Source organism: Neodiprion pinetum, chromosome 1 (assembly GCF_021155775.2).
Source record: "Neodiprion pinetum isolate iyNeoPine1 chromosome 1, iyNeoPine1.2, whole genome shotgun sequence".
NCBI lineage: Eukaryota > Metazoa > Arthropoda > Insecta > Hymenoptera > Diprionidae > Neodiprion > Neodiprion pinetum.
The window spans coordinates 12640569-12666641 of record NC_060232.1 but is presented as its reverse complement, the minus strand read 5'-3'; the positions used below and the strand labels follow the sequence as shown (position 1 = coordinate 12666641).

The 26073-nt window shown below is 36.4% G+C and overlaps 1 protein-coding gene across 19 annotated transcripts in view; it reads left to right on the top strand.

The window, feature by feature from the left end:
• Mdr49 (Multi drug resistance 49) overlaps positions 1-16664 on the top strand; it is a 99368-nt gene extending 82704 nt beyond the window's left edge. For 18 of the 19 annotated variants that reach the window (XM_046635239.2, XM_069137395.1, XM_046635327.2 and 15 more), the window contains 6 exons: positions 5006-5357; positions 5453-5680; positions 5788-6737; positions 7552-7953; positions 8872-9018; positions 11391-16664. In XM_046635239.2, coding sequence (XP_046491195.1) covers positions 5006-5357; positions 5453-5680; positions 5788-6737; positions 7552-7953; positions 8872-9018; positions 11391-11594 — 2283 coding nt within the window. In that variant the 3' untranslated portion in view covers positions 11595-16664. The remainder of the gene's footprint in view (positions 1-5005; positions 5358-5452; positions 5681-5787; positions 6738-7551; positions 7954-8871; positions 9019-11390) is intronic. The other variant, XR_011177525.1, reaches the window with a different exon arrangement.
• The last annotated feature ends 9409 nt before the right edge of the window (positions 16665-26073 follow it).

Below are 26073 nucleotides of genomic sequence, written 5' to 3'. Positions count from 1 at the left end.
AAATATTATTCACAAAGATTATTTGAATAGATTAGTTGGACTTTCAAGTGGGGCGGGGTTGAAATCCCGAATTCAAAAGATTCTGAAAGCGCCGCATTCCGAATTTTTCAGTAGCGAAACTGAAAGTAAAGAAATCAAATTTTGACGAAATATCAACGTTTCGAATGGTCCGAAACCTGACGCTCAAAGTTTAGAAAGGGCAAAATCTCCAAAGAACAAAAGGCCGAAAGGGCGTAACTCGGAAAAGTCAAAGTTCCGAAAATGCGAAAATAAGAAAATTTTAAAATCTGAACGTTCGAAATTCCGAATGATCGACGATTTTTAGTTTCTTCAAATTTTTGGTTCGGTGGAATTTTGCCACTTTGATCTTTGTGTTCAATCTTGGTCATTCTGACTTTCGGGTTTTCCTCTTTTTACACCCACTCGTTGAGTAAACTACTCGTATGCTGCGCGAGTATATTTCAAATTTTGGAATTTTACTCTATCGAAATTTAATTTTTCTATATTTTGTTCTATCGGAATTATACTTTTCGGAACTTTGAGCCACCGGATTCCCAGCCGTTCAAAACTTTGTTGTTTTGTGAAAGCTTGATTTCTTTACTTTAACTTTCACCACCAAATGATACGGAATTAGGCGCTTTCAAATTCCTAACTTCAATCCCGCCCCATTCGACTGGACTGATTGTAAGTCAAGGAAATGACGTTGTATTTATCGCTTCTTGAATAATTGTCGGGATATTTGTCAATCCACAGTATCTGGATTTATACAAGCATTGATAAAGATACTTATTAACGAATGATGGCGTGTTGATACGTGTAGTTCGCGTAGATCATTTTAAAATTTATGAAAAATATCAAGATCGTACATTATTTTATTCCCTTGTAGTTCTGGCATCAAGCGGATATCTGAGGATGAGTCCGCTGTAGATTTCGTCGTTTATAGAAAGGCTTAAAAGTGATACCGCGCAGCATTCTCGATGTCTACGTAGTGCCAAAATGGCTCATGCCCGATTAACGTGCCAACAATATTGCAAAATTAGTTTAACTCAAATTGAAAGGTGTGGCGCAACATCAATTAGCAATAATTTTTCTCAGGATGCCTTAAGCCTTTAATTCACGTTGGGACGCTCGACGTCCCACCTTTTTTTTGCAGCTTTTTATTTATTAAACTGCTTTTTCAATAACAACTGCAGAATTTTTTTGATTCTACATGGTCCCCAAAATATTTCCGAGTCTTAAAAAGAATATAAAATTGATTTATTTATTCATTGCAAAAATAGGACATGTAAAAAAATGATCGAAATTCTTACTTTTTCACAAACTAAAGCATTTTCTGCTAATCTAACAAAAAAATCTGAATGCCAATCACTCAGACTTAATAGTCACCAAAAAATTTTGTCTTCTTGTTGATTTTTTTTTCACGCCATATCAGATTCACCATTTTGAATTTTCGATTTTCCAGTTCAGATTCGTAACCAGCGACCTCAAAAACCTAAGCATGCAAAATTTCAAGTGAATCCCATGTAAGGTTAATTGTATGCACGAAAGGGTTAACCGAGAAGAGTTTAATCACCTGGATGATAAAAAAACCTCCATTCCATCGCTAATAGCACAGTTCAGTTCGTTACTTCTTCGAAAACTTGTTGCACGTTTCTTTTTCGAACTAAATAGTACATGGCGATATTTTTTTTATGTTTTCCAAGAGATACGGACACTGCTGATGCTGTCTACAAGTTATTGAAGACAGACTCCATGAAAAACATAAAACAATTTATAGACTACTATGGCCGCCGGCGATTCCCATTCAAATTCTCGAAGCCCCATAACGAGCGCTAAATCCCACAGAAGACTGATATACTCCTCAATCTTATTAAACTTCGTTAACTCCTACGGAATTACTAGCGCAGAGAACAAAAGAACATATTTTTCATGATAATTCTCTATGCGAATTCTTCATATCATTTCTAAAAAGTATTTACCATTGAGCTACTTTCCTATGTCCTGAGAATTTCCAATTATAACAAGAAAAAGAAAAATAAGTTGTAGAGTGTACAGAAAGTTGGGTAGATTCCGACCCTTTCGATATCCCTAGAAATTTTTCGACAGACTCTTTTTTGTTTGCTGCTCGGACTGAGGCGCAAACGTTGCACATCCAAAACCGGGGGTAGAGAAATTTCTAGGGATATCAAAGGGGTTGGAATCTATCCAGCTTTCTGTACATCTAATGCGATATCTATTGTGCAAAAAATGTTTTCCCGTAGGATCCACAGCAATCGGACTAAAATGTAAAACTCATAAGACAGTAACGAGAATTTATCACATTTACTGCAGATTTTTTCACAATTGCTTCGGATTCTTGTGCGAAATACCGTTGGCGAAATGGTAACCATTTAATTTTTTTGCGTGTAGAAAAGTGGATATCTTAAGAATAAATTGAGAGTATCACAGTAAAATTATAGAAGTAATATTTATAAATATAAAATTTTCATGGGTCTGCCAGGTAGGGCACATTTGTATTTTGATTTGTTTGATACGTAATTTTTCCGTCTCTATTATCTACTTCAGCTAAGACGATTGGTAACTTCAAATATTTTGCATAAGCACTTTAAATAAACCTAAAAGAAAGTTCATGACCAACGAGAAGTCGTGTAAGATATTCTGTGTAAATTGAATAAAAATCATCATATTTCATCATATAAATTCATGCCACATCTTCGACAGATTAGCCGTGATTTGTCTCTAAAATTTAATTTCATCAGTCTATATAGCCTCTGGAAATCAAGATATACTCGATAACTATCAAAAATCTTACACTCTTACCATTTTCTAAATACAAGTAAGTCGAGTTTGAAATGTTTCACGCATGAATAAATGTCAGCAAGTTCCAGAAAACAAAAAAGTAGTGAAACATTTTTCCAAGTTCTAAACAATCTTTTTTCGTCGTGACTTTGTTCCGCGATGACAAATCTGATATCAGGCCCAAGAATAACGATAGTATCGTTATTTTCGAAATGGCAATATTTGATCATAGGCATGAAAGTTATAAGCTGTGAATTCACGATGCGCATTTTAGCAGTCGTGAATCCCCTTTACGCACTCTCAGCAAATAAATGAGAGTTATTTATACAGTTACTTTGCGAAACAATCATTGGCCAATCGTCTGAGAATGCCAAGGATTTGTTTCACTTGAATATTAAATTTGACCGTGTCATTCGTCGGCTGTCACATGACCTAAGCTCTAAACGATACGGAATTTGACGATTCGGAAGTTATTACGTTGACATTTCTCACACAGCGGAGAGGCATGACATCGGTGCATTTGTATTTTGGAAACAGATACGTCCAGATAATTGTTGCGAATTTGTTCACATACTCGATCAATGTTTACCATTACATACGAAGTGATTCAATCAAATTACCAATAAGCATATTAATAGTACTTATTTCATAGTCTTCAGTTTGAGTTGTGGTGTCATAATGCATATTATGTACGTTAGTCGTTTAGGATGCTATTGACGTCATTCATACGTAAGCGAGAAAAGAAGCTGCGATTAATGAATGAACACCCGAAAGCACCAGACTGCAGACTGCAAGCGAGCCAACTTTAGTGTATGATTTGGGTCATGCTTGGCCTTTGGCTACAGCTGGTGGAAATTCACTCACGGATATTGAGGCAATCACAAGTACCGATGGCCAATGTTACGTTGGTAAAATGGTGCTTATATCTGAAACGTTAACGAGATCTGTATACGTGATACACGCGTTAATGAAAATTTAAAAAAATCATTTCTATCGTATGATTTCAAATTTTCTGCGTACGTATGAGGTCTATTTTATACACGAAAATGAGCGACACGAAGATATAAAAGCCGTTTCATGAACAAAAACATCACTGAAATCTAATGCTTAGTATTTAATCGAATCTTTTGAAATTAGGACAAACCCTTGAAAGCTTCGATATCCTTGAAGTTCTGGTGAAATCGTTATAAGTGCGTTAGAAACTTATAAGGTCTTCCAAAATCCTAAGGAATAACACGTTAAAATTTTGTAAATATTTTAATGTCATAATATTCGTGGAATTGCGTAGTGTCATTGGATATTTGGAAAATTTTTGATATTTGTTTGAATCTCTTGGAAGGCTGACGAAATTTTTCGAAACCATCCGAACGTACCTCAGACCGTCGTAAAATTTTTGCAATGTTACTATTTTATGGAAGCTGGCGAATAACCTCACAATTGTGAAGGTTTCGGAGCGTGAGGTTCGATTACTATTGAATTTACAACTATAGTGAATTCATTAAAATGTGAATGCCAATTTTATCACAAACGAAAATTATTACAAGGGCAAGGCTTGAGTTAAATAATTTTGAAGTTAGGAACCAACTACTCTCTGAAATGAGAAATTATGGTTGATTCATAAAATTGCGGCCATTTCTTTTTTAGCAAGTAAAATTATTATACGTCAGTGAATTATTATAGTTGAGGAGAATTTCTTCAGTTTTCTACAAGATGCCTTAATCAGTCAAGATCTGCTAAAATCACTGTCAATTTGCATAGTCCGGAATATGTGAACAGTGGTTGACCCTTACTTGCCACCATGGGATGTAGACCACCCAAGTTCGTTTTTCCCTTAATTGAATGAAATGAAAAAAATCGCATATTTTCGTAAAAATAGCTATTTATTTTTTTAAATTTCTGTCGATTTTTTTTTTTTTGTGTACACTTAAATTCAATTTTTCACTAAAGCAACTACATGATCCTTTAAAGTAAACTTTCAATGTGTTCTAATAAAAAATTCAAGTGAAAATGTTCCACAGTTTATTTTTTATAAAAATTTTTGTCGCTCGGATGTGAAGCAGTCTGGAAAGTAGGTGATTCTAGAGAAGTGTGGAAAGTAAGGGTTAAAATGATATAAATTGCCGTAAATTATGATTCAGATCGTAAAATTGATTGATTGTCTGATGATAATACGTAAAGTGAATGGTTTTCCTTCTGTTTGGCGTAGGGTTATGACAGTCCAGTTGGCGAAAGAGGCTCGCAGCTATCAGGTGGTCAAAAACAAAGAATAGCTATTGCTCGTGCTTTGGTACGTAGACCAGCTATTTTATTACTAGACGAGGCTACGTCAGCACTGGATCTCCATAGTGAGGCCACAGTTCAGAGAGCCTTAGACGCTGCAGCAAAGGGTAGAACAACAGTAATAGTGACACACAGGCTGTCGACCATCACAAATGCCGATAGGATCGTTTTTATCAAAGACGGAAAGGTTGCCGAAATGGGAACTCATGAGGAGTTGATTGCACTTGGAAATCACTATCATGCTCTGGTCTCTGCGGACTCCAACGCGGCAGCCAAAGGTACATTATCGAATCCTCGATATTATTGTATGCAAACACGACCATCATAGACTGGTATCTTTGATTCAGAAAATTCTTCCAAAATCCATTTATAGCTAAAGCAACTGCTGCTGCTGCAAAAACTGTTACCGCAGCCAAACCAAAGCCCAAACCACCGCTCAAGAAGCAATTTTCTACCCTTTCGATGCACTCTCATCGTCTTTCGTTAGCTGCTGCTTCTGAGAGCTCCGAAGAAGAACTCGAAGAACATGAGAAACCTTATGAAGCTCCAGTAATGCGAATCTTTGGTTTGAACAAACCCGAATGGCCGTTCAATATAGTCGGTAATTAGCAAGCTAGCTTTCCTTTCCGAATACCTTGAAACTGATATTCTTGGCTTGTTTCTATGCTCGAATAAAACGTATCTACTACATTTTGTTTATTTCTCCAGGCTGTCTCGCCGCTGCTACAGTAGGAGCATCTTTTCCAGCGTTTGCGGTTCTCTTCGGTGAAGTCTACTACGTTTTGGGATTACAGGATCCACAAGAAGTTCGCAACGAAACAATCAATTTTTCCATACTCTTCATTATCGTCGGTGTCATAACAGGCATAGGCACATTTCTGCAAATGTACATGTTTGGTCTAGCTGGAGTTCGAATGACAACAAGAATCCGAAAGATAACCTTCGAAGCGATGTTGAAGCAAGAAATGGGATGGTTTGACGAAGACAAAAACAGCGTTGGTGCATTATGCGCCAGATTGTCATCAGATGCAGGTGCGGTGCAAGGTGCGACTGGGACTCGAATCGGTGCAATTCTCCAAGCACTTTCAACTCTCGTCCTCGGTATCGGTGTGTCGATGTATTACACTTGGAAAATGACTCTGGTTTCTGTGGTGTCTATTCCATTGGTACTGGGCGCAGTTTTCTTCGAGGCGAGAATCATGAGTGGCCAGGGGTTACAGGAGAAGAAAAAGATGGAAGGAGCAACACGAATTGCTGTTGAAGCAATCGGTAATATCCGCACCGTTGCAAGTCTGGGAAAAGAGAAGGCCTTCTTGGATCGCTATTGTGTAGAATTAGCGCACGTCGCCAAAGCTACGAGAATACGTAACCGACTTAGGGGTCTAGTATTTTCCTGCGGTCAAACTACACCCTACTTTGGCTATGCACTTAGTTTATATTATGGCGGGTACCTAGTGGCCAGAGAAAATCTCGATTATCAGAATGTAATCAAGGTATCCGAAGCATTGATCTTTGGCTCTTGGATGTTGGGACAAGCACTTGCCTTCGCCCCTAACTTCAATACCGCTAAAATTTCCGCTGGACGCATATTCAGATTACTCGATCGCGTACCCGAAATCACGACGCCTGCGGATCTCGAAGGGAAGGACACTGATTGGGTAAGTTGAAGTGTTTATTATCCTCAATTCTCGACATATTCGTAGACTTGCCCTTTATCGGGGTGGTTTCATTACAGGCTGCATGGTCTGTTTATGTTGTAAAGTACGTTTTTACAATCGAGATTTAGAATTTTATAGCAGAATAATTTCATTTTGCACTTATTTATGAAAAGAAAACGGAAAACAGGCGGATAGTTTATCAAACTAGATGGTCCGTTCACTACTCTTAGAGATGATTGAGGAATTGTTCACTGAGAAATCAGTGAGTGGGGTTTGAAAATACGATAAAGATTGCAAGAGACGGCGAGAGAAATGGTGTACAAGATGGCGAGAGGTAGTAAGAGACGGTAAAAAAGCTCGTCTTGCAATACGACGATATCTCAGTAAACAGCCCCTCGGGGATAAGTACCAGTTAGTGAGCATCAAACATTAGATCGAGATGGTTTATTTTTCTACCTAGCCATGAGTCCCTAACAATTCCATACTATCAATGCGATCGAATTTTTGGCAAGGTTCATTTAGATGTGATAATAACGCTTTCTTTTCAACTAGTGAAGTAAGAATATTGAAAGTCTCATCACTGTGAAAAAATAGTTGATCATGGTGATAATGATTACACAAGATCTGATACGCATTGAAACTTCCATGCTATGCACGCTGGGGATTCACTGACAATGAGTAATGATTTATTAATGTCTCTGTAATATATTCGTATCATCACAAATCGCATTCAATATCTTAAACACTGTACATATCTTCCTTACCATTAGCAATCGCATACGTTACTATATGTCCGTTTGCTTTGTGATTCCAGAAAGCAGACGGTCTGATTCAATTCTCTAAAGTTGAATTTCATTATCCAACTCGTACGGAGTCTCAGATTCTGCGAGGTCTCAATCTCGTTGTCAAACCAGGTCAAATGGTTGCGCTAGTTGGTCAAAGTGGTTGCGGAAAATCAACTTGCATTCAACTGCTTCAACGCTTGTACGATCCACTGTCGGGAACTGTGACAATGGACCGCCGTGATATATCATCAGTCTCTTTATCAGCCCTGCGATCTCAGCTTGGTGTTGTAGGTCAGGAACCAGTACTCTTTGACAGAACTATTGCTGAAAATATAGCGTATGGTGATAACAGTCGCACACCATCCATGGATGAGGTCATTGAAGCGGCAAAAAAGTCGAACATTCATAGCTTTGTCAGCTCTTTACCGTTGGTAAGTATGACGGATGTGTATAATATAACATTTAATATGGAGCGCGCACAGACTCAATAATTATTCAGGTAAATAACGCGGTCAAAAACATGTATATTTTTTTCTCATTTTGGAAAGATTTCCACTAACGTGGAAAGACGGAATGACAGACCCATTTAGAAATCGTAAACAGCGGACGATCATTTTACATCGTGATCAGTATAATGTGCCTTAAAATCGTCGGTGAGGTTGCTACGAATTATTGTTGGAACAAAGAGTTCAGAAACACGTAACTTCGTAATTTGATAATTTTGTTAAAAAAACAGGGTAGAGTAAAATTTATAAAACTTTTCAAAAGCTTAAAGTTTTATTCACCATTACCGTACATATTAGCGAAACCAAGTGAAATTTACCAATATATAAAGTACCAGTTGCATAGTTGCAAAGCTCAATCAAATTCTTTAGACTGTGTTTCGTTGCGTGAAATCAGAAGAATTGGACTCTGTTAATGCGTCTCTGTGAAAATAGATTTGCAGCTTCCATGCGTTACAAAAGAAAAAAATAATCAATATCCACAATTAAACGAAAAATTTTCTGCATGCGAATAATCATGGCGTCATTTGGGTGTCTAGCCAGAGTCAAAGAAGATAGAGCCTCACACGATTATTGAATCACAAGTTTCGGCCCACCACTTTAGAACTTCATAGATTTGCTTAATACACATTGATAGATCAGAAAAAAATTTTTTTTAAATCGAAGGGACATGTTATTTAAAAAATTCATGCTCACGGGGTGTTAGATATAAACTTTGGACAATAGGTATTCGATTCTCTGTTGTTTTAACGGTGTCCGTGAGATGCCTCTTTTAATTTGTGAGCTGTGCGAATAAGTTATACAAAAAATGATGTGATGAAAATGGATCTGCGTTTTCATTTCTAGGGTTACGAGACTAGACTTGGAACCAAGGGAACTCAGCTTTCCGGAGGTCAGAAACAAAGAATAGCTATTGCCCGTGCCCTCGTAAGGAACCCTAGAATTCTACTCCTGGACGAAGCCACGTCTGCACTCGACACCCAAAGTGAAAAGGTTGGTACAGTACGCACTCGATACATACATGTATATATTATGTAAGGGGTACTCTGTTTCAATTATCTCAGATAAATATCCCAGAAACGAAAAGAGATACAAGAAAAGTTTCGTACAAAATCCGGAGACTGTTAAGGGAAATTTTGATGCTGATACAAGTTGACTTGCGGATTGTGCTATTTGCGAAATTCTGGAATTAACGTCTGATTTTAGGTAGGAAACACGTATTTTGGATATGGCAGAGGATCGCGAGGTTAAAGACAAATTCAAAAAAAAAAAGAAAACAACATTTTGTTGAAATATTTTTGTAACTTTTTCTTCATCCAGTCTTTTTCTTTCACATTAGCTCCTGCGCGTATTCATTATCGAATTGGAAACGATGTACAATAATTTTCATAGTAAATTTTAGTTTGCATCATAAATCATGATTAAAAACCTTTCAGCGAAGATGAAGGACAATGAATAAGTGCGGAAACTGAGTTGATGAAAAACGAACCGAAAAAAAAATTTACAAACAAATTTTTCCATTACATTTTTGATGATTTTCTGTCAACTCGCTATAGGCTGTGCATATCCAAATTACGTGATCCTTATTAAAAATCAGATGCTACTTGCAATATTTAAAAAATTGCACAATCCAGAAGTCAACCCGTATCAGCATTATTTTTCTCCCGTGAAACTCGTCGAGTTGGGTACGAAACTTCTTATTGTATGTTTTTTCTTTCGCGACGCATTTGCCTAAAGCAATCAAAACCTGCTAAGTAAACTGCTTTTCCACGCTCCATTTTATTTAAGGTATGCCTCAGAATGAAATATGTAAGGGAATATATACACATAAACATACACATACTGTATTGATGCTGCTACATACGAATATGCTTAGTCCTATATAGTTTCAAATGGTAACCAGTACGATATACTTGGGATCAGTGATTCTGAGACGGCTCTTTTCTCGAACTAATCGGTTACGTTGGCAATAAAGAATCAAGCTGCGGAGCTTCGTATTTTTATTATAGCTGCAGTGGCCGGACGGTGTTGGTCATTATTGACGTTTTTAATGCTGCAGCACTTTTGATTTAAATATTGAAAAAAATTACGCGAACAATTCGCAACGACCAAGATTATAAACGCGTATAATATGCCAATGATTTTTTTTTTTCAATATCAATTCCCGACTGCATACTGCTTTGCTATGTAACTCATTCTCGTATCACGATGTGCTGTAAATAGTTTAAAATATTCAAGTCCTGGGCATGGACTTACTCAACGTTTAGTTCACCGTCATTTGTTTGAATCATGGTTGATTATCTTAAGATTTATATTCTCACGAACATTCTACACCTATAAATCTAAATATTTATCATCATTCTTGATTTGAGCAGAACTACTTACAAAGATAAAATTTATTTGCATTGACAATATTTTTTCAACCATAATTGTAATTTTGTCAGTCAGATATCCGTCTTCTCCGTAAAGGACCATAAAAAAAACTGACCGCGAATTGTTACTTTTCACAAACCACTCAAATGCATTTTTATTTAACGCATAAATAAAGAAATGGCATGAATTCTAAAAAATCGTGAAATATGAAATATACTTAAATATGATATGACAAGGTCTAAAAGTGCAACTGACAGTAATCGAGTTGGAACACTATTTCCTTAGTGGAGAAAAAAGAAAATATAAAAACCATAAATTACAGCTATAATAGCAAAATTATCGATGACCTTGAAGATAAGTTTGGCAATCAAAAAATCGCATCGGTCGGCCAATTTTCATGAACTAAGGCTGATCTTGTTCGTAAATGAATTCTCTAAAAATTTACGAAATCAGATTTCGTATAACGTTGGAGTATTTTTCACTAAGGTAGAAGTTTACTATTTATTACTTGTAATGGTTTCACTCATCATGTTTCTTCGATCAACCGAAAAGCCAAATAGAAAATATGTTACTGCAGATTTGTCGAGAATTGATTTACTATCAAAATGAATCCTAGTTTATTAAAATCGTTGAAACAATGCAATTTCTTCGTTGTAGGAAGGATTCAATGCTGCAATCTCTTCATTCATCAATAATTATGCTACTGTACGTGAAGCTTATGGTTTTTAAACGTTTTTCATAGTAAGGAAATATTGTTTCAAGTAAATTTAACTCGATGAACTTCAGTTGCACTTTCGTGCCTTCCTTGCATGATATTTCCGTCCTCGCACCTCTTTGACCGTACTGTACGTTTGGTGAATCCATAAACCCGATCATAATGCATTACTCACGATCAAGGGGCTCGATGAAGAAAACAAATCCTTGAAACTTTCTGAGCTTTATATTACTGTTGGTCCGCTGAACTCAAAAACGGTCGTTCTCTTGTTTTCCAGATTGTACAAGCTGCTCTGGACAAAGCAATGGAAGGCCGGACATGCATCACCATCGCTCATCGACTCGCTACTATTCAAAATGCAGACGTAATTTGCGTTTTGGAAAAGGGAACTGTTGCTGAAATGGGAACCCACGAAGATCTGATCGCGGCAGATGGCCTTTACGCCCACTTACACGCTCTTCAAGAAGCCGCGCTAGAGTAGAACTTGTGACTTTTGCCTTAAATCTCAACCCTCGACCCTTCACCTTCAACCGTCAACCTTGCGCCTTCTCTCTATTCCGCAAACGTTCATCGCACATACATATTTCTGCAGTACAATAATCGGCTGAAACGCTTTGTACAATGGCAGAATAACAAATATAAAGTAAGCGCCCAGAAAGAAGAAGTGCCGAGCCGAAGGTGAGTTTTAACTGGTGTTCAATTTGTTTGAGTAAACGATCAACGTACTTATTTTTAAAGGAATATCACTGTCATTATTTTTGTTTACAATGTTACAATTCTTCGTACCAACGACACTACACTGATTTCCAAATGAATTAATTTTATAATCCGTCAAGATTATTAATGTAGTCTCAATCATCGTAGCCATTAAATATACCGGAAAATTCCGTGAATTTCGCTGCTCAACGCCGGCAGATAGGCAACGGAAATTACATTTTGTATTCTTAAGTATGAGCAATTCTCATTCAAGATAAAACTATTAAAATAAAAGCAAATTTTAAGTCACTTTTTTCAACATGAAACTATAATTCAGAACGTTTTATTTTTTTTGCGTATACTGGTAATCATGTATTGTAAATTTCGAAGAACTACTAGTTCTTAATTGACGAGATTCTTTTTCTCAAAAATAATTCGGTTTAGGAAAAAAAAATGCCAAAACATAAAATGTTCATTTTTAATCAGAATTTGTGAAAAAACTGACACGGAATTCCATCGTAATCAATGACGGGATTATATTGAATAATCATGCCATTTGATATTTCCAAAATACAGTATTTGTGATTTTGATAACCTTTTTTTTTAATTGCAAAAAAAAAAACATTTTCTTCCTTGATTCAATATGGCAGGAATTTTTCTCGATTTATTATCAATGTTTTAATATGCATCCGCTGAAACGAAACTGACTATTGCATACCGAGTTAACAAATATGTGAAATAAATTCATTTTCAACAATTTCAATTCTAATTCTCTGCGCTGAATTAGAAGAATGTTTACAAAAAAGTCAAAAATTTGTATGAATAATTGATTTTTTTTTTTGATACTTTCGACCTTTTTTTCATTTTTTATTCAAGTACACTGTCGATTATTACAATTTGAACCGTGCAGATAAAAATTTATGTAATGTATTTTGGTAATTTTTTCCATAGAACGACTCATCTTTGATTAAAATAATGTCATAAGTTGACAATTGATAATTCTATAAAATTTTTGATAAGTAAGTGGTCAACCCAGCAAGTGCAAAAACAAAAATAGTTTGGAATGTAGTCATAAGTTGAAAAACTTACTCGAAAAAAATATCAGCTTTCGACGTGAGCGAGAATTACCCATTATTCTAGATGTAGTTTCGATCGCTTAGCTACTGGTATTGAGTAGTCGCATTCACGGAATTTTTCCGGTATACACTCTATAATAAATTATCCCCAAGAGAAAAGTCTTACTGAGAGAATTTTGTCATATTCATATAGGGTAGGAATATTTTACATATGCACGATAACCTTGTGAGTCTTCGGCGTCTATTAATCAAAGCTTCGATTTTCATTTCCCCATGTATTCGTTCGTGCACATTCATATTAGATATAAAATATGCATTATCCACACTCTAGCATATCTTTCAACTACTTTGAATTGTCGTGCTTCCTCGCCATTAGTCGTTTCAACATCAAACCTTCATTGTCACTATGGTGCTAAATTGCTCGGAACGAAATTTCTTACCAAATACTTGATTTTCCAGCAATTGGGATATTACGCACTTCAACCGTTCTGGGGTTTGGCAACCTTTCAAACTTAAAGGCACAATTCTGAATTGAATAATATAAATTGATTTTTCGTTTGATTATATCATAGTAATATTATTCAACGATAAATATACAACTAGTATAGCTGTGAGAGTTATAGATACAGATTCCTATTACCGACACACTTACCAACATTTGACCCAGATTCAAACCCTTCTATGCGATGACGTCACCGCGGGGAAGGGTTCGAGTCTGGGTAAGATGTCGGTAATTGTGTCGGTAGGAGGAATCTGTGTCCAGACCTCTCAGATATACTACTTATGGATGTAATGTGTGTAATTACTAGGCTATTATTTTTATATCCGTAAAAGTTGAATCACGTCATGTTTGTCCATGGGTTCGGCACATAAAACATTGTTTCACTAACACCTACCAAGTCCTAATTGATTTAGATTGAATTTCACTGTCTGTACTTATGAGAGAGGAAGATCTTTTCACATATTTTATTATTGTCGAGATCTTCGGACAAACTCATTGATTATGAGTTATTTATAAACCGACATATGTACTTATACTTGTGTGTAGACGTACTGCTCAAGTTGCTTGTATTCAAGACTGTTTCTTGAGAGAAGGATTTATTCGAATGAAAAATATGACAAAAGCTTTGAGAATCTTTTGTCAAAACATTTTTTACTAAAGAGTTGAAGGAGTAGAATATGCTTATTTCTAAATTGTCAGGGATGAGAAATGGTTATTTGTAAATTCTAATTTCATTCTACAATTAGTTCACAATTTCTGTAGAATTGCGGCACTTGATTATTACACAACTAGGCTTTCCGAGAAAAATTTAAGCCTTTACCTAATCAAGCTATGTAAAATACGTATTATTTATGCCAGTGAAAACTGTTGCCATTTAATCACTTTTTTCTCAAACCATTACGCAAAGAATAGGTGTATAAGTAGAAATAAAAAATGTGACCAAAAATTATAATAAAATTTTAGAGTGACGGCTGGTTGTGACGGCTGTGGCACGGATTCGTGTCGGATGAATGACTTGAGTATTTTCGAATTGGCTCTTTTTGATGAAATAATATTTCATAAGATAGTTAACAATAAGACTTGCTCAGAAGAGTACGAAAGTTTGTTTTATGAAAATCTGTTACACTTGGCAACAGATTATACATCACTGGAGTGTGGCTCACCCTTTTTTTGCCATCATGGTTTCCACTTACTTTCCTATTTCTTATCATCATGTAGTTGGTTTGTGGTTCGCGCAATCAGCACAAGTGCCTTTTCCTCGATCCTACTGTAGTGTGAAGCCTTAAGAAAAGAGTAACGATAATCAGTAAGAAATTTCGATACTTTATGCTAGTTGAAAATCTTTGTAAATTTACGGTAGGGTTGAAGTGTGTGACCAGGAGTACCTACAGGTTAATTGATTTATCATATGAAGTGGGTGATGTTAATCAATCAGTAGAGTGAAAAGCTTTTCAAGCCAGTTCTTAATACGATCTTTCCATTCGATACGCAGTACTTAAGAATGAATCAATTCGAAAAACGTATACCGCAGTGCTTTATTGAAACGACAATACGTAATCAAGATTAAGATATATATGACTGTAGTAGCAGTGAGGGCTAAAAAGCGGTGCTTGTTATCGCTAATGACTAAATGATACTTAAGAATACTTGTGTAAAATATGCAAAGTATATTGTGAAATGTAGAAGAAAAATGAATAAATAACGAAGGCAATTCGAGATCGAATTGCTCTCTGTAAAATTAACCCTAGTCGCTTACGCGGGTCCAACTGACTCCAGAACCGACTTTAACGTACAATTTTAAATTCAGCGTGATTGAATCATGTTTGTTTGTGCAGGTAAAATGAAGAATGATGGAAAAATATTTCGGACCTTAGAGACCCCATGTATGTATTGCATATTGTTTTACTTTTTTTGCTTTAAGAATTTTTTCCCATATCCTCCATCGTCTTTTGCTAAAACTAAGATTGAAGTCTGTTTCTGAATTGTTAAATTTTGTCTCAAAATTTTGTTCAAGTCGTAACGTAATGTTGTGTACAGTGATAACGTTCCAAGGTTGGCTGGGATCTAGGTGACCCATGTAAGTAACGTGAAAGTTTCCGTAGGTGTATGTGACTAGGGTTAAGTAATCTTCATCGTTCGGGAAAATTCAGTGAGTACGTAAGAATGAAAGAAACCGTTTACCGTTTTTTAGGCCTGATCTGGTTATGGTATTTACATTATTAAATTCTTATCAATATTTATATTCGCAAAGATGGTAACAAACTTGAGGGCTGGAAGTTGTCTGTTGCACAACACTCATATTTTTTGCTTAAAGATATCACAATTCACTCAACAACATAGAAACTTAATTTTACTTATTGTAGACAAAACGCAAGTGATTGTTGTGAATGTACCTACAGTGATACTAGCAGTATATGACGGTAATATAGTATTCCTTTTTGCTATAAAAAATCATATATTCTGTTATAATTATACATATATACATATATATGCATATATATTCACTTGAAATAAGAAGCATGAATAAATGATTATAAGCAAACAGACCGTTGCAGTTTAATTTAATTTAATTTTTACCTTTCGATCAAATTTTCCGTACCTCGTCTCAATCCATGATGGAGTTAGGTGTACCTGAGAATTTTAACAATACATGAATAGCAAATTCCAAGATGTTGAGATAAAAATTTGATGTAAACGGGAATCCGTTACATGTGAGTACGATGTACGTCGGTATTATTGTTGTCCTAATAATACGAGTAATTAAAGTATTCAATTTCATACTCACTGGTCCAATTCTAATTGAAAGAATAGAATAAAATATTTGAGGCTTTCTTCGAGCTGTTTTTTAACCAATAATCCGTGAGAATACTTTGAGCAAACTTTGCAAGCTCTCCTTATACCGGAAGAAGAAAGTGGGACGGATTTATTAAACCATGACTAGGTACACGATATCAGGCTTGGGTCTAGAGGTACTCGTATGTGTCTAACTATACCGGCTAACTGCCTGAATCTACTGTATGTTATGGGACATGGATTTACACATAGAATATAATTCACGTTTCGACAAGTATATACAGAAAATCTGTAGAGGTACAGCTAAAAGGTTTAGTTGCTTCCACGTAGCATTTGCTGATGTGAGAATCCACCGAATACACATGAAATGATGGAAGAATTGTAAAAGACATCCATTCTAAAAATGTATGTTTTAGATGACACATAACTACACTTCTGTGTATACCCTATGTAAGTTATGAATTTATTAAACATGACGATAGTATTGGTTGGGAATTTTTTAATTATCGAGTAATGTTTCAGCTGCTCGTGATAAATTATAATATCACAGTAATCATCACTGAAAGATAATTAGATACTAATCAATGCTGCCTCTAGGCACACGAAATAGCATTATTCAAAGATATTTTTCAATCAAGTTCATGAATTATATGCTAAAATGTTATTTCAATGAAGAATTTTCAATCAAACATAAACGTCACGTTGAAAAAATCGATAAGTGTTCTACCAACACGATTGAAAAACATACACATATACTAGGGTATCTATCGTATGAAAAATTGAATTAACAATAAGCCTATTTGTGCGCCTACTATCGCAAAATACTTATTGTTAGCGCTGCGTTGAAATGTTGAATAGCGTACATGATGGCGAAATGCCAGGAGAAGCAGCAGTGTCGCAGGAATGTTTTATTACCAGCAGAGGATGTGATGTAGCAGTTCGTGGTAAGTTTTGGGAATTCAAACTAGCTCAAGTCCAGGCGAGATGTATAGGGCGAGACACGCTGACACCAAGCAAAGCTTACGCTGGTAGCGAGATAAGATTTTTCCCGTACAGGATGCATAAGTTCAGTCGTTTCGCAGTCAAACTATTAACTAATTAAGAGAACCAAATAATATTCCTAGAAACTTCTCGATAAATCTACTAGTGAAATACGGTCTCTCTTTTCTATGATCGAGACAACGTCATTGTTAATTCTTTCAGCAAACAAATTTATGATTTGAATATGTATAATGATATACCATCAATAGTGGATCTGAAAACTGTTACCAAGTAGTAAATCCATGAAAATAATTACGTGAAGTCAGTTACGGATAGTTTTGAATCTGATTCGGGCCAGAAGTTCTGTGAAACATGTGACTTTCTTCAGTCTTATCCCATTTTATACTTAACTATTAAAGATGACGGGACTCTTAGAATTTTCTAGAGATTCCAGTGCCTGGAGATGTAAAGCGCTTTTCTCTCGAGCCGGACAACAACTACGGCGAATTGACTGCTTCAAAATATATGGTATTTAGATGTACAGTCAATTGCAAAAATTTGGAAGCAAGTACGAATCAGCTGATAATGCATGTACAGTGTGTTTCCATAAATTTTCCGAACCTTCTTCAAAGACTGCTGGCCTAATGGGGCTCTCCGTAATGGAAAATGAACGAGGTGAATTCGTCGTCAAGCGACTCCCTCTGTGTCGCGCAACTCAAGTCGGTAAACCGTCGTTATGTAAAATCGAAAAGAAATAATATTACCGTAACATGTACCTAGATGGATAATGCAGTATCGGATAGTATTATGACCATAAAATGACTGTTTATACCAAACTTATCCTTTTCTATCCCATGTCAGCGCGCGCCTTCTACCCCGTCTGATACCGGGAATCTCCACCGCTACCAGCAAGCCGCTGGCAATTTTATGAGCGATTGTCGTTACACGCGAAAGATGGCGCTGATTATTGGACGAAAGCGATAAATAACCGGGAATCGAGGCTCGTACGCTCAGTCTGATCGAGTTTACGGTAACGATAACATCGCCGCGGATCATCTTAGGTATTCTCATACTCCCATCCTCTCAGTTGAGTCTCTGTTCCTCTCCTCTTCAATTAAAAACAGTAGGTTCTCGCCAGTCAATCGAACCTCCGTAGAATCACGCCTTCAGGCCTCTGAATCTCACGGCAGCCTTCCGCATGCGAGAACAAACCATTGATCGTGCACGCACACCTCATACACTCTTGACACGACACTATTACTAGATAATACGGGGTTTTTATGCCTGAGCGGCTTTTCCCATACGAGCCAATAAATTTCAATAATTTTCTTGGCGCAATCGAGGGTTTTGATTACTTATATCCATATCTCATCCTCCAATCCTCGTTTTTTTTACTATAGAATCACGGAAGCCTTCCACGTTGGAAACTTTTCCGACTCTACAATGACCACCGATTAAAATTTTCGTGAATCGCTGTATATACGCCGTATGTCCTCCACAACTGTGCAAATTCAATTGAGGCAATTCGCTTCAGTCAAATTGAGCAACGTTATTCTAACTATATCTCAATCACATCGGCAAAAATAATGTTATATGAATACGTGTACAACTAGGTAGGTATACACGATTGACTGTTAGAAACCAGTTCGTGATAAAAACATTAATAAAATAGTCAAAGGAGTTACAATAAAGGGATGAAATTATATAGTGGTACTCGTATGTAATTTGTGCAGGTACTTATAAGACACGACTAATATTTTCATCGCCAGCAAAAAGGGGTCTGATACAGAAAATCAATTTCTCATGCTCATTTAAAGCCAGTGCATTTTTATCTCCAAACTGAGACTTTTCCACGCAAAAATAGTATTTGCAGATATTCGTTTCAAATTAAAAAATGCGCGACCGTGATCAATTCTTGATCTCATGTTGCAACGGAAGCCGGTAGGTAAACTTTGGGAAATCATTATCACAAAAGTGATAGAAAAACAAATTTCAAAATAATCCGGGTATTTTATCGCCTCTACTGAATGGAGTAATTTGTTATTAATCTTTAAATACGAGGTTGTTCAGAAATTCATTGGTTGAATGGCACGAAGAATTACTTATATTTGTCCGCTTTATTATACACCTAAGGCACTCTCCGTGTTCACTAGTAGGAATTTCGAGTTTAAGAATAGGTATTCCCGACAAAGTCGACACTATTTTACCAAAAATTTCAGCACATTTCCGGTAAACCCTAATGATAATATCTCCCAGAGAATACAATTGTGTGATAATTTCAATGCCTGGATTTTGGCTTTGGAATAGTGAACTACATTATCGTCAAGAAACTTTAGAAGTGAAACTTCTTTGCCGAGGGGGGAACAATTTTCTAGTGTTACGAAAATGAGGACCGCGTGAGGTGAAGCGTTACGAAAATTAAGACCGCGTGAGGGGAATTGCTAGTTACGAAATGGTCCAGAAATTAAGTTTTGACGACGGAAATCAATTGGCCGAATTCCTCAGTCCGGAAATAACCGCGCAGTGAGCTCCGCAAATTTTGAGCACCAGGTCCTCTATCTCCTGCATCCTATGCTCTAGGCCTTCTACGTGGTGGATATCGATTTCCAGGACTAGCGCTTGATAGTTTCGGCTTTCTAGGTCCTTAACCGATGAAATTCGATTTTTAGGAATAGCACTCCGTAGTTCCTGCGCTGTAGGTTTTCTAACTGCAATACTGATAACTCATCTCTATTCACAACTAATTAGCAAAAAGTTTCACTTCTGTAGTGCGTGGACTTGACGCACACAATTTTTTTTTGTGTCAAGAATCCCTATACTGACTTGTAATTGGCGAACACCTCGTGAATTTTGACAGTATTTTAAAATCGTGATTATAGGAAATGCAAAATTACATCGATATAGCACATCAGAATCACTCCGTATTAATATTGATGATTCATTGATGACGATTCGAAAACCTTATTGAGCTACGTATCCTCAAATTATTGGTAGATGGATTAAGGCGTTTCTATATAAGAAGCAAAGAATTCACGGTGTATAGCTGGCTGGTCGAAAGATTCTCAGATCTTTGCTAAATTTTATAATCCACCTATTGTATCAGATACAAGGTACTTTTTCGAGCGCGGAGCGCGGTCATTGATTAGTTTCACGTACATATATTGCGACGTGTTACGGCCAATGTTGAGGTCAAATAAAAAAAAAAAAAATACATTTTGTGATTAGATAATAAATAAGTATTATTATTAAATATCGAAGATCAGTAATTAGAGAATTTCCGAGACATCTACGTAGTTATCATTCGAACGAGACTCTTCATACAATTACGATCGAACTTCACAACAGGTAAGTTCGTTTGACCGTTGAAATATTTCAATGACAATTCTCTAATTCTTTCAACATGTTTTCAGGAACAGCTGGATTTTAAGTTGCTTGTCACGTCGCATGCAGTTGAAAAATATCTTCATCCACTTTGAACGTACGATGTAATAATGCAAGAATTAGAACAAAGAACTTTTACACGGAGAATTTAAAAACGAAGAAAACCCGAGACTAGCATCTGTACACCTAGCAATTTCTACACATATTGCGGGTGAAACACATATCCAGAAACAGAGCTGGTTTTTTTCGTTAGAAGTCTGAGGGATAGAGCGAAGCCCGAATCTGCTCAGACACATTTACGATTATCGATAAATAAATTCCAGTCATTCGATAGAGTTTTTCCTCGACCTTTACAAGCGGGAGCCAGTACCCAGTGAGCCAAACGGCCGGTTCGAAATTGGTGGACGTTCCATTCCGTAGGCGACAACTAGTGAAGGAGATTCGCTCGAGAGCACCCAATTTCAACGGGGTGATACATCAGCAAGAGCAGTGGCGTGACGTTAGCCGGGAATACACCGAGCAGCCTGGTTCTGCTCAAACAAAACCTTTTTGGTCCGGGAGGCGGAAAAACCAGCGGTGGCGATGGTCGCGTCATTGAATAGGGGGGCAGAGCAGAGAAGCAGCAACGTGTTTTACGCATTTTTTATACCCACAGCAATAAATCAACCAAGTAAATCTCGCGTCACGAGTCGACCAGGCGGCTACGCAAAGATAGAATTTCACGTAAGCAAGTATTCTGCGCGTTATAGTGGCTCATGCGAAATGGTTTTCATGTTTGGAAAGTAAGCCTGGTAAACAAATGAAGCCGCGTCTCATATTTTAGTAATGATTTTTCTTGTAAAAGCTTACAATAACAGGCTGTGACAGATCTAAGCTTGAATTTTTCTGTCCGGTGCTTTCCAAAATAAAGATTATAAAAGATGAAATTTTCAAAACGGACTTCTTCTGCCGAGTTGAGAGTAACTTTTCAAGGCAGTCATGGAAAACAATAAGTAAAAATGGATTTCAAGATTTCTGTACACGTAAAAATTAATTTTAGCAAGATGTAACTTCCGAACTATCAGTCTGAAAGGAAAATTTTATTCGTTTTTTTACACCTCATTCGATTGTCTGGTTGAGACGCTGACAGTTTTTTGATCACTCAATACCAATGCAAAGTTTGAATAAAATTAAATTTCAAGACATTTTCTGTCTTCGAAGTAACTCTATTTTCAGGCAACCATTGCAATGCTGAATTCTGCATCCTACGAACGAGTGACGAACGTATCTAATGTTCTCGTTCAAGTTCCATTTCGGGACCTAAAAAAATCGTCACTAACAATAAATCATCGAATTGAAAAATACAATACTCCAGTAAAAGTTAGGTTCATTTTTGCAGCTACGGAAATCTTTTTATGACATATACTCTGTGAGAGAAAATCAAGTCCGAACCAATAGAGAGAGAAAAATTTGTGGCGAGTTTAAATTTTGTCCATGAAACTACCTCAGATTTGTCATTTCAGTGGTCAATGAAACGATATCTTTTGTGGAAAGTGTAATCGAGTAAAAATAAGTTTAACAGTTGAGTAAATTGAAAAATCCGAAATGGCGCTATCACCAGCGGTGGGTGTCAAGCGAACCGTAAATAGTCTAAACTGAGGAGCCGGTAATAAATCGAAACAATTACAGCAAAGCCCCCCTAGTGCATGTATAGAATGATCACGTGTCAAGCTCGAAACGATTAAATGACGAATTAAGGTGATGGGAGGTGATTTTGAAGTAAATGGTTTAAAAATTGGATGTAGGAGTCAGTTCTGGAGTCGGATAAGAAGTGTCGTACAGTTTATTGTTACTGTACGGAACTAGGGACGTGGTAAGGGATTTAGTTTACATGGTGTGGAAAAGAGACGGATAATAAGATTATTTATTATATTTAATATGACCTTAATTGGAGGCGGTAGGTTCATTAGTTTTCTCAGCAAGTATACCTGGATAAGTATATGGAAAGTGCTCTGTCTAAAACTCGCTCCGTTCCTGTTGCATCCTAATTGTTTACGAGAAAAAGAAAGTTGCTCGACTTTTCTGTCTCTAAGTCACTCCTGCTAATCCTGATCTCGAAAACCGTGTTCACCAGTTTTTTCGGTCTTCTCGGAATCCTGACATCGAAGTGACGGGCGATAAAGACGATGTTAAAGATACCAATGAAGTACGTCGGATTTTATGGATTTCAGGGATTTTTACTAAAAAGTCGAGTTTTGAGAGCATTTACAAACATTTAATCAGTTTTTTTGAGCTCTTTTATGATGTTTGCACGACTCTAGATGGACTAAAACTCGATAGATCTTGAAATTTACTATTGCAAACTGGTGATTTGAAATATTCAAATTTGAATTTTTTATAATTTCTGTTCTGCTTCGAACCAGAAGCGGAGCCTCAAAATTTGTTTATTTTTGCAAGCTGCACCTTTAAAACTTTTTCCACATGCCAGATCCAACATTTTCAGAAGAAATCGATAGAAAAATACTAATATCGTAAACAAAAACGCGGTGCTAAGAAGCAAAAGCGATGCTCGGATTACTAACATCGATTACAAAAGGTCATATTAGCTTTACTTTGTGTACCAATACCACTTTTATCAGATCTTATCGCGAACTTACCACAACTTGTGTCAAAAAATAGTATACATCACTCGTGCTTCTTGCCATCTTCGCTTCGCTCGGGCGGCAAACGTCGTACTCGTGCAGGTATCACCTACTTCCCGCACTTGTCACGTAATGTATTATTAAGAGAGCCACGCGAGAAAATGAATATGGTAGCAATATAGGAAAAAAGGCTTCAACGGTGGTAAAAATAGATATAAACCCGATCCCGATCTTTCTTCCAATTCCTCAATATGATTATACTAATCTTACCACGTTTTAAATTTTCGCAATAGCGATGACACAAAATTGCAATTTTTGAAAATCTGGCGTACCTTGATAAATTGCATTCGTAAGTATTTCATCAATATAGTATTACTTCAGTTATTATTTTATACTCCGTTGTACTCCGATATTACATATCAGCTGTTACTTGATGAAAGGAATAATAATTTGGAAAGTAATATTGTTCATACTTGAATTATGGTATGTTTAAAATCGCACTTCTCTATAATATAAAGTCATGGCATTGTTGCACAATTAATAACCTCGCTCTATGCGTCACTTCACGCAAGTAATGGTGCCATCTAATCTTAAAATATCGAAACAGCAAGTCTACTTGGCCAAGAAATCGCGGAGCACTTTGATGTTGGGGCTCAATTTCGGATTTAAAACTTTGGAAACGCATTCTCTAGATGCTGAATGAATTTTCTAAACATTAAAAAAAGTGATAGAAATTTTTTTTCCTCAACCAGTCTCTCCTCTCTGGAGAATATTCAAAATATAAAATGTATATAAAAAATGAGAAACAAATCTATACTATACTTTGTGAGACACGCTATTTTCTGCAGCACCTGTATGTAAATTTCCATCCGAGAAGCAACGAAGGTGTCACTGTCAGCGTGTCAAATCAAGTTATTCAAAAAGGCGCATGTGCCATAAAAAGCCTTGGTGTAGAAAATATGACAATTTAGTTGTGCGCATGCGCCAGAATAATTTTTCCGCACTGTTCGGTAACGCGACACTCATTGCATGCTTCAACAGTTCTGAAAATTGAAGTTTTCAATCAGGTGTTGTGCAAAATTAATTTTGTCACTTCTTTTTCACCCCTGAAAATTGTAAATCTTGAGCTCACGATGTATCTTATAATTAGCAAAATCTACCACTAAATCTTCTCATCATATTGCTGAATTAATATTTGTGGGTAAATCTAGACACCGATACAGCGAACTATAGGGTAGCTCTTGTGCGCAGTTTTTCGACGTATCTATTGTGATGTGGCAATCTGAAGTTCAAGCTACGGGGAGAAGAACAAATCGAAAGTTTAAATAACAAAGCCTATCATCATCTCATAGGTCAGTGAAGAAATCAGACGATACGAACGAACCTCGTTACAAATATTTACCATCAATGTGTTCAATCTCGATTTTTCGTCTCCCCATTTAGAATTTTCACGAGAGAATTCTGCTTGCAAGGTTCCGTTTTCGGTCAAGATCTACACTTGCGTCGATCTTATCAGAAAATGTAGGAAAGTAAAGTTTTGATTTTAACCCACCGAGATGACTTCGTGTTCCTGATCAGAAGTTGTAGTTGTATTTACAGCACATTGTATTTATAGCTTATTTTGGAGGCCAAATAGCTTAGGCAAAAATTAAACAATACACTGAAAACTACAACTATACAATCAAGTGAAACAGTGGAGTGTAATAAGTTTCCGGCGATTGAGGCTAAATTCTGCTTTGGTCAGTATTTTACTGTGTGGTCGTATAAATCTCAAAGACTAAAGTACGTATTGACACTTGATTTCCTGCAATATGCCACTGATTATTTTCATCAAAAAGAGCTGGCATCAAATTAGCTAGAAGCGCACATCGCTTTCCTAGAATGAATCAGAATTGCGCTATCTGGATACCCAAATTTTCTACATGCAGGTAAACGCTTTAGATGTAAATGCTACAAATACGTCTTCCAACGGAGAAAACTGCCTTTGAAGTGCATCCAAGAGTGTTGGAGTAAAAATGTTAAGGTATTACAAAATAGACAGGCATAAATAATATCTAATCTCATATTTATTTTGCACAATTGTCGAAATATAAAAAGCTAAAATTAGAAAAGTCTAATCGTAAAAAGATCAAAGTATACAGAAAGTCATAATATGAAATCTTCTAAACGAATAAGAATACAGTATTGTTGCTCGGTATAAACTGCTTGGTGTGTTTTGTGTTTGTAAAATGTTTTATAATTCTTATTTCTTTTGACTTGTCCAGCTTGTAGGTATATAGCAGAAACCCGTAGTTGAATCATTTTGCACTGTTTCGTTTCGACCACAATTTTTATGTCTGATTTGGGGAACATCAGTCCTCAGACTGAGCCTCCAGACGTTTCACCTTCATTTGTGACCTTTTTCCTCTTTTTTGAAGGGCCGTTATTCATTCGTATTTCTTCACTGCAAACTCATATTTACATTTGGCAACAAAATGTGCAAGCTACCATTCAGAACTTTCTATTAAAATTTTAAGACTCCTATTTTTTTGATAACAACTCCTATCCCTCAATTTTGACTAATCTAGTTATTTTAAACGAGCCGCCCAATCCATTAACGCAATCAATCACAACAAATTAGCAATTTCCTACTAGAACTTCAAAAATGTTGACACCCTCACCGTCACTAATAATCAAAACTCTATTGCATGTTGAAGTTAGTGCATGCATATCTACACGAACATCATCTGAATCTGAACATTCAATCTCATACGAGTATTCTGTTTCACATCAAGATTTTCAATATTTAAACTTCATCATTTTTAGCATCTATTTGAACACGTAAATGTTAACAACACTGTCGTAAATGATGAGTTGATGTTCATGACCATGGAGAATAATGAATTCGTCAGTAAAGGTCAAAGATAGGTA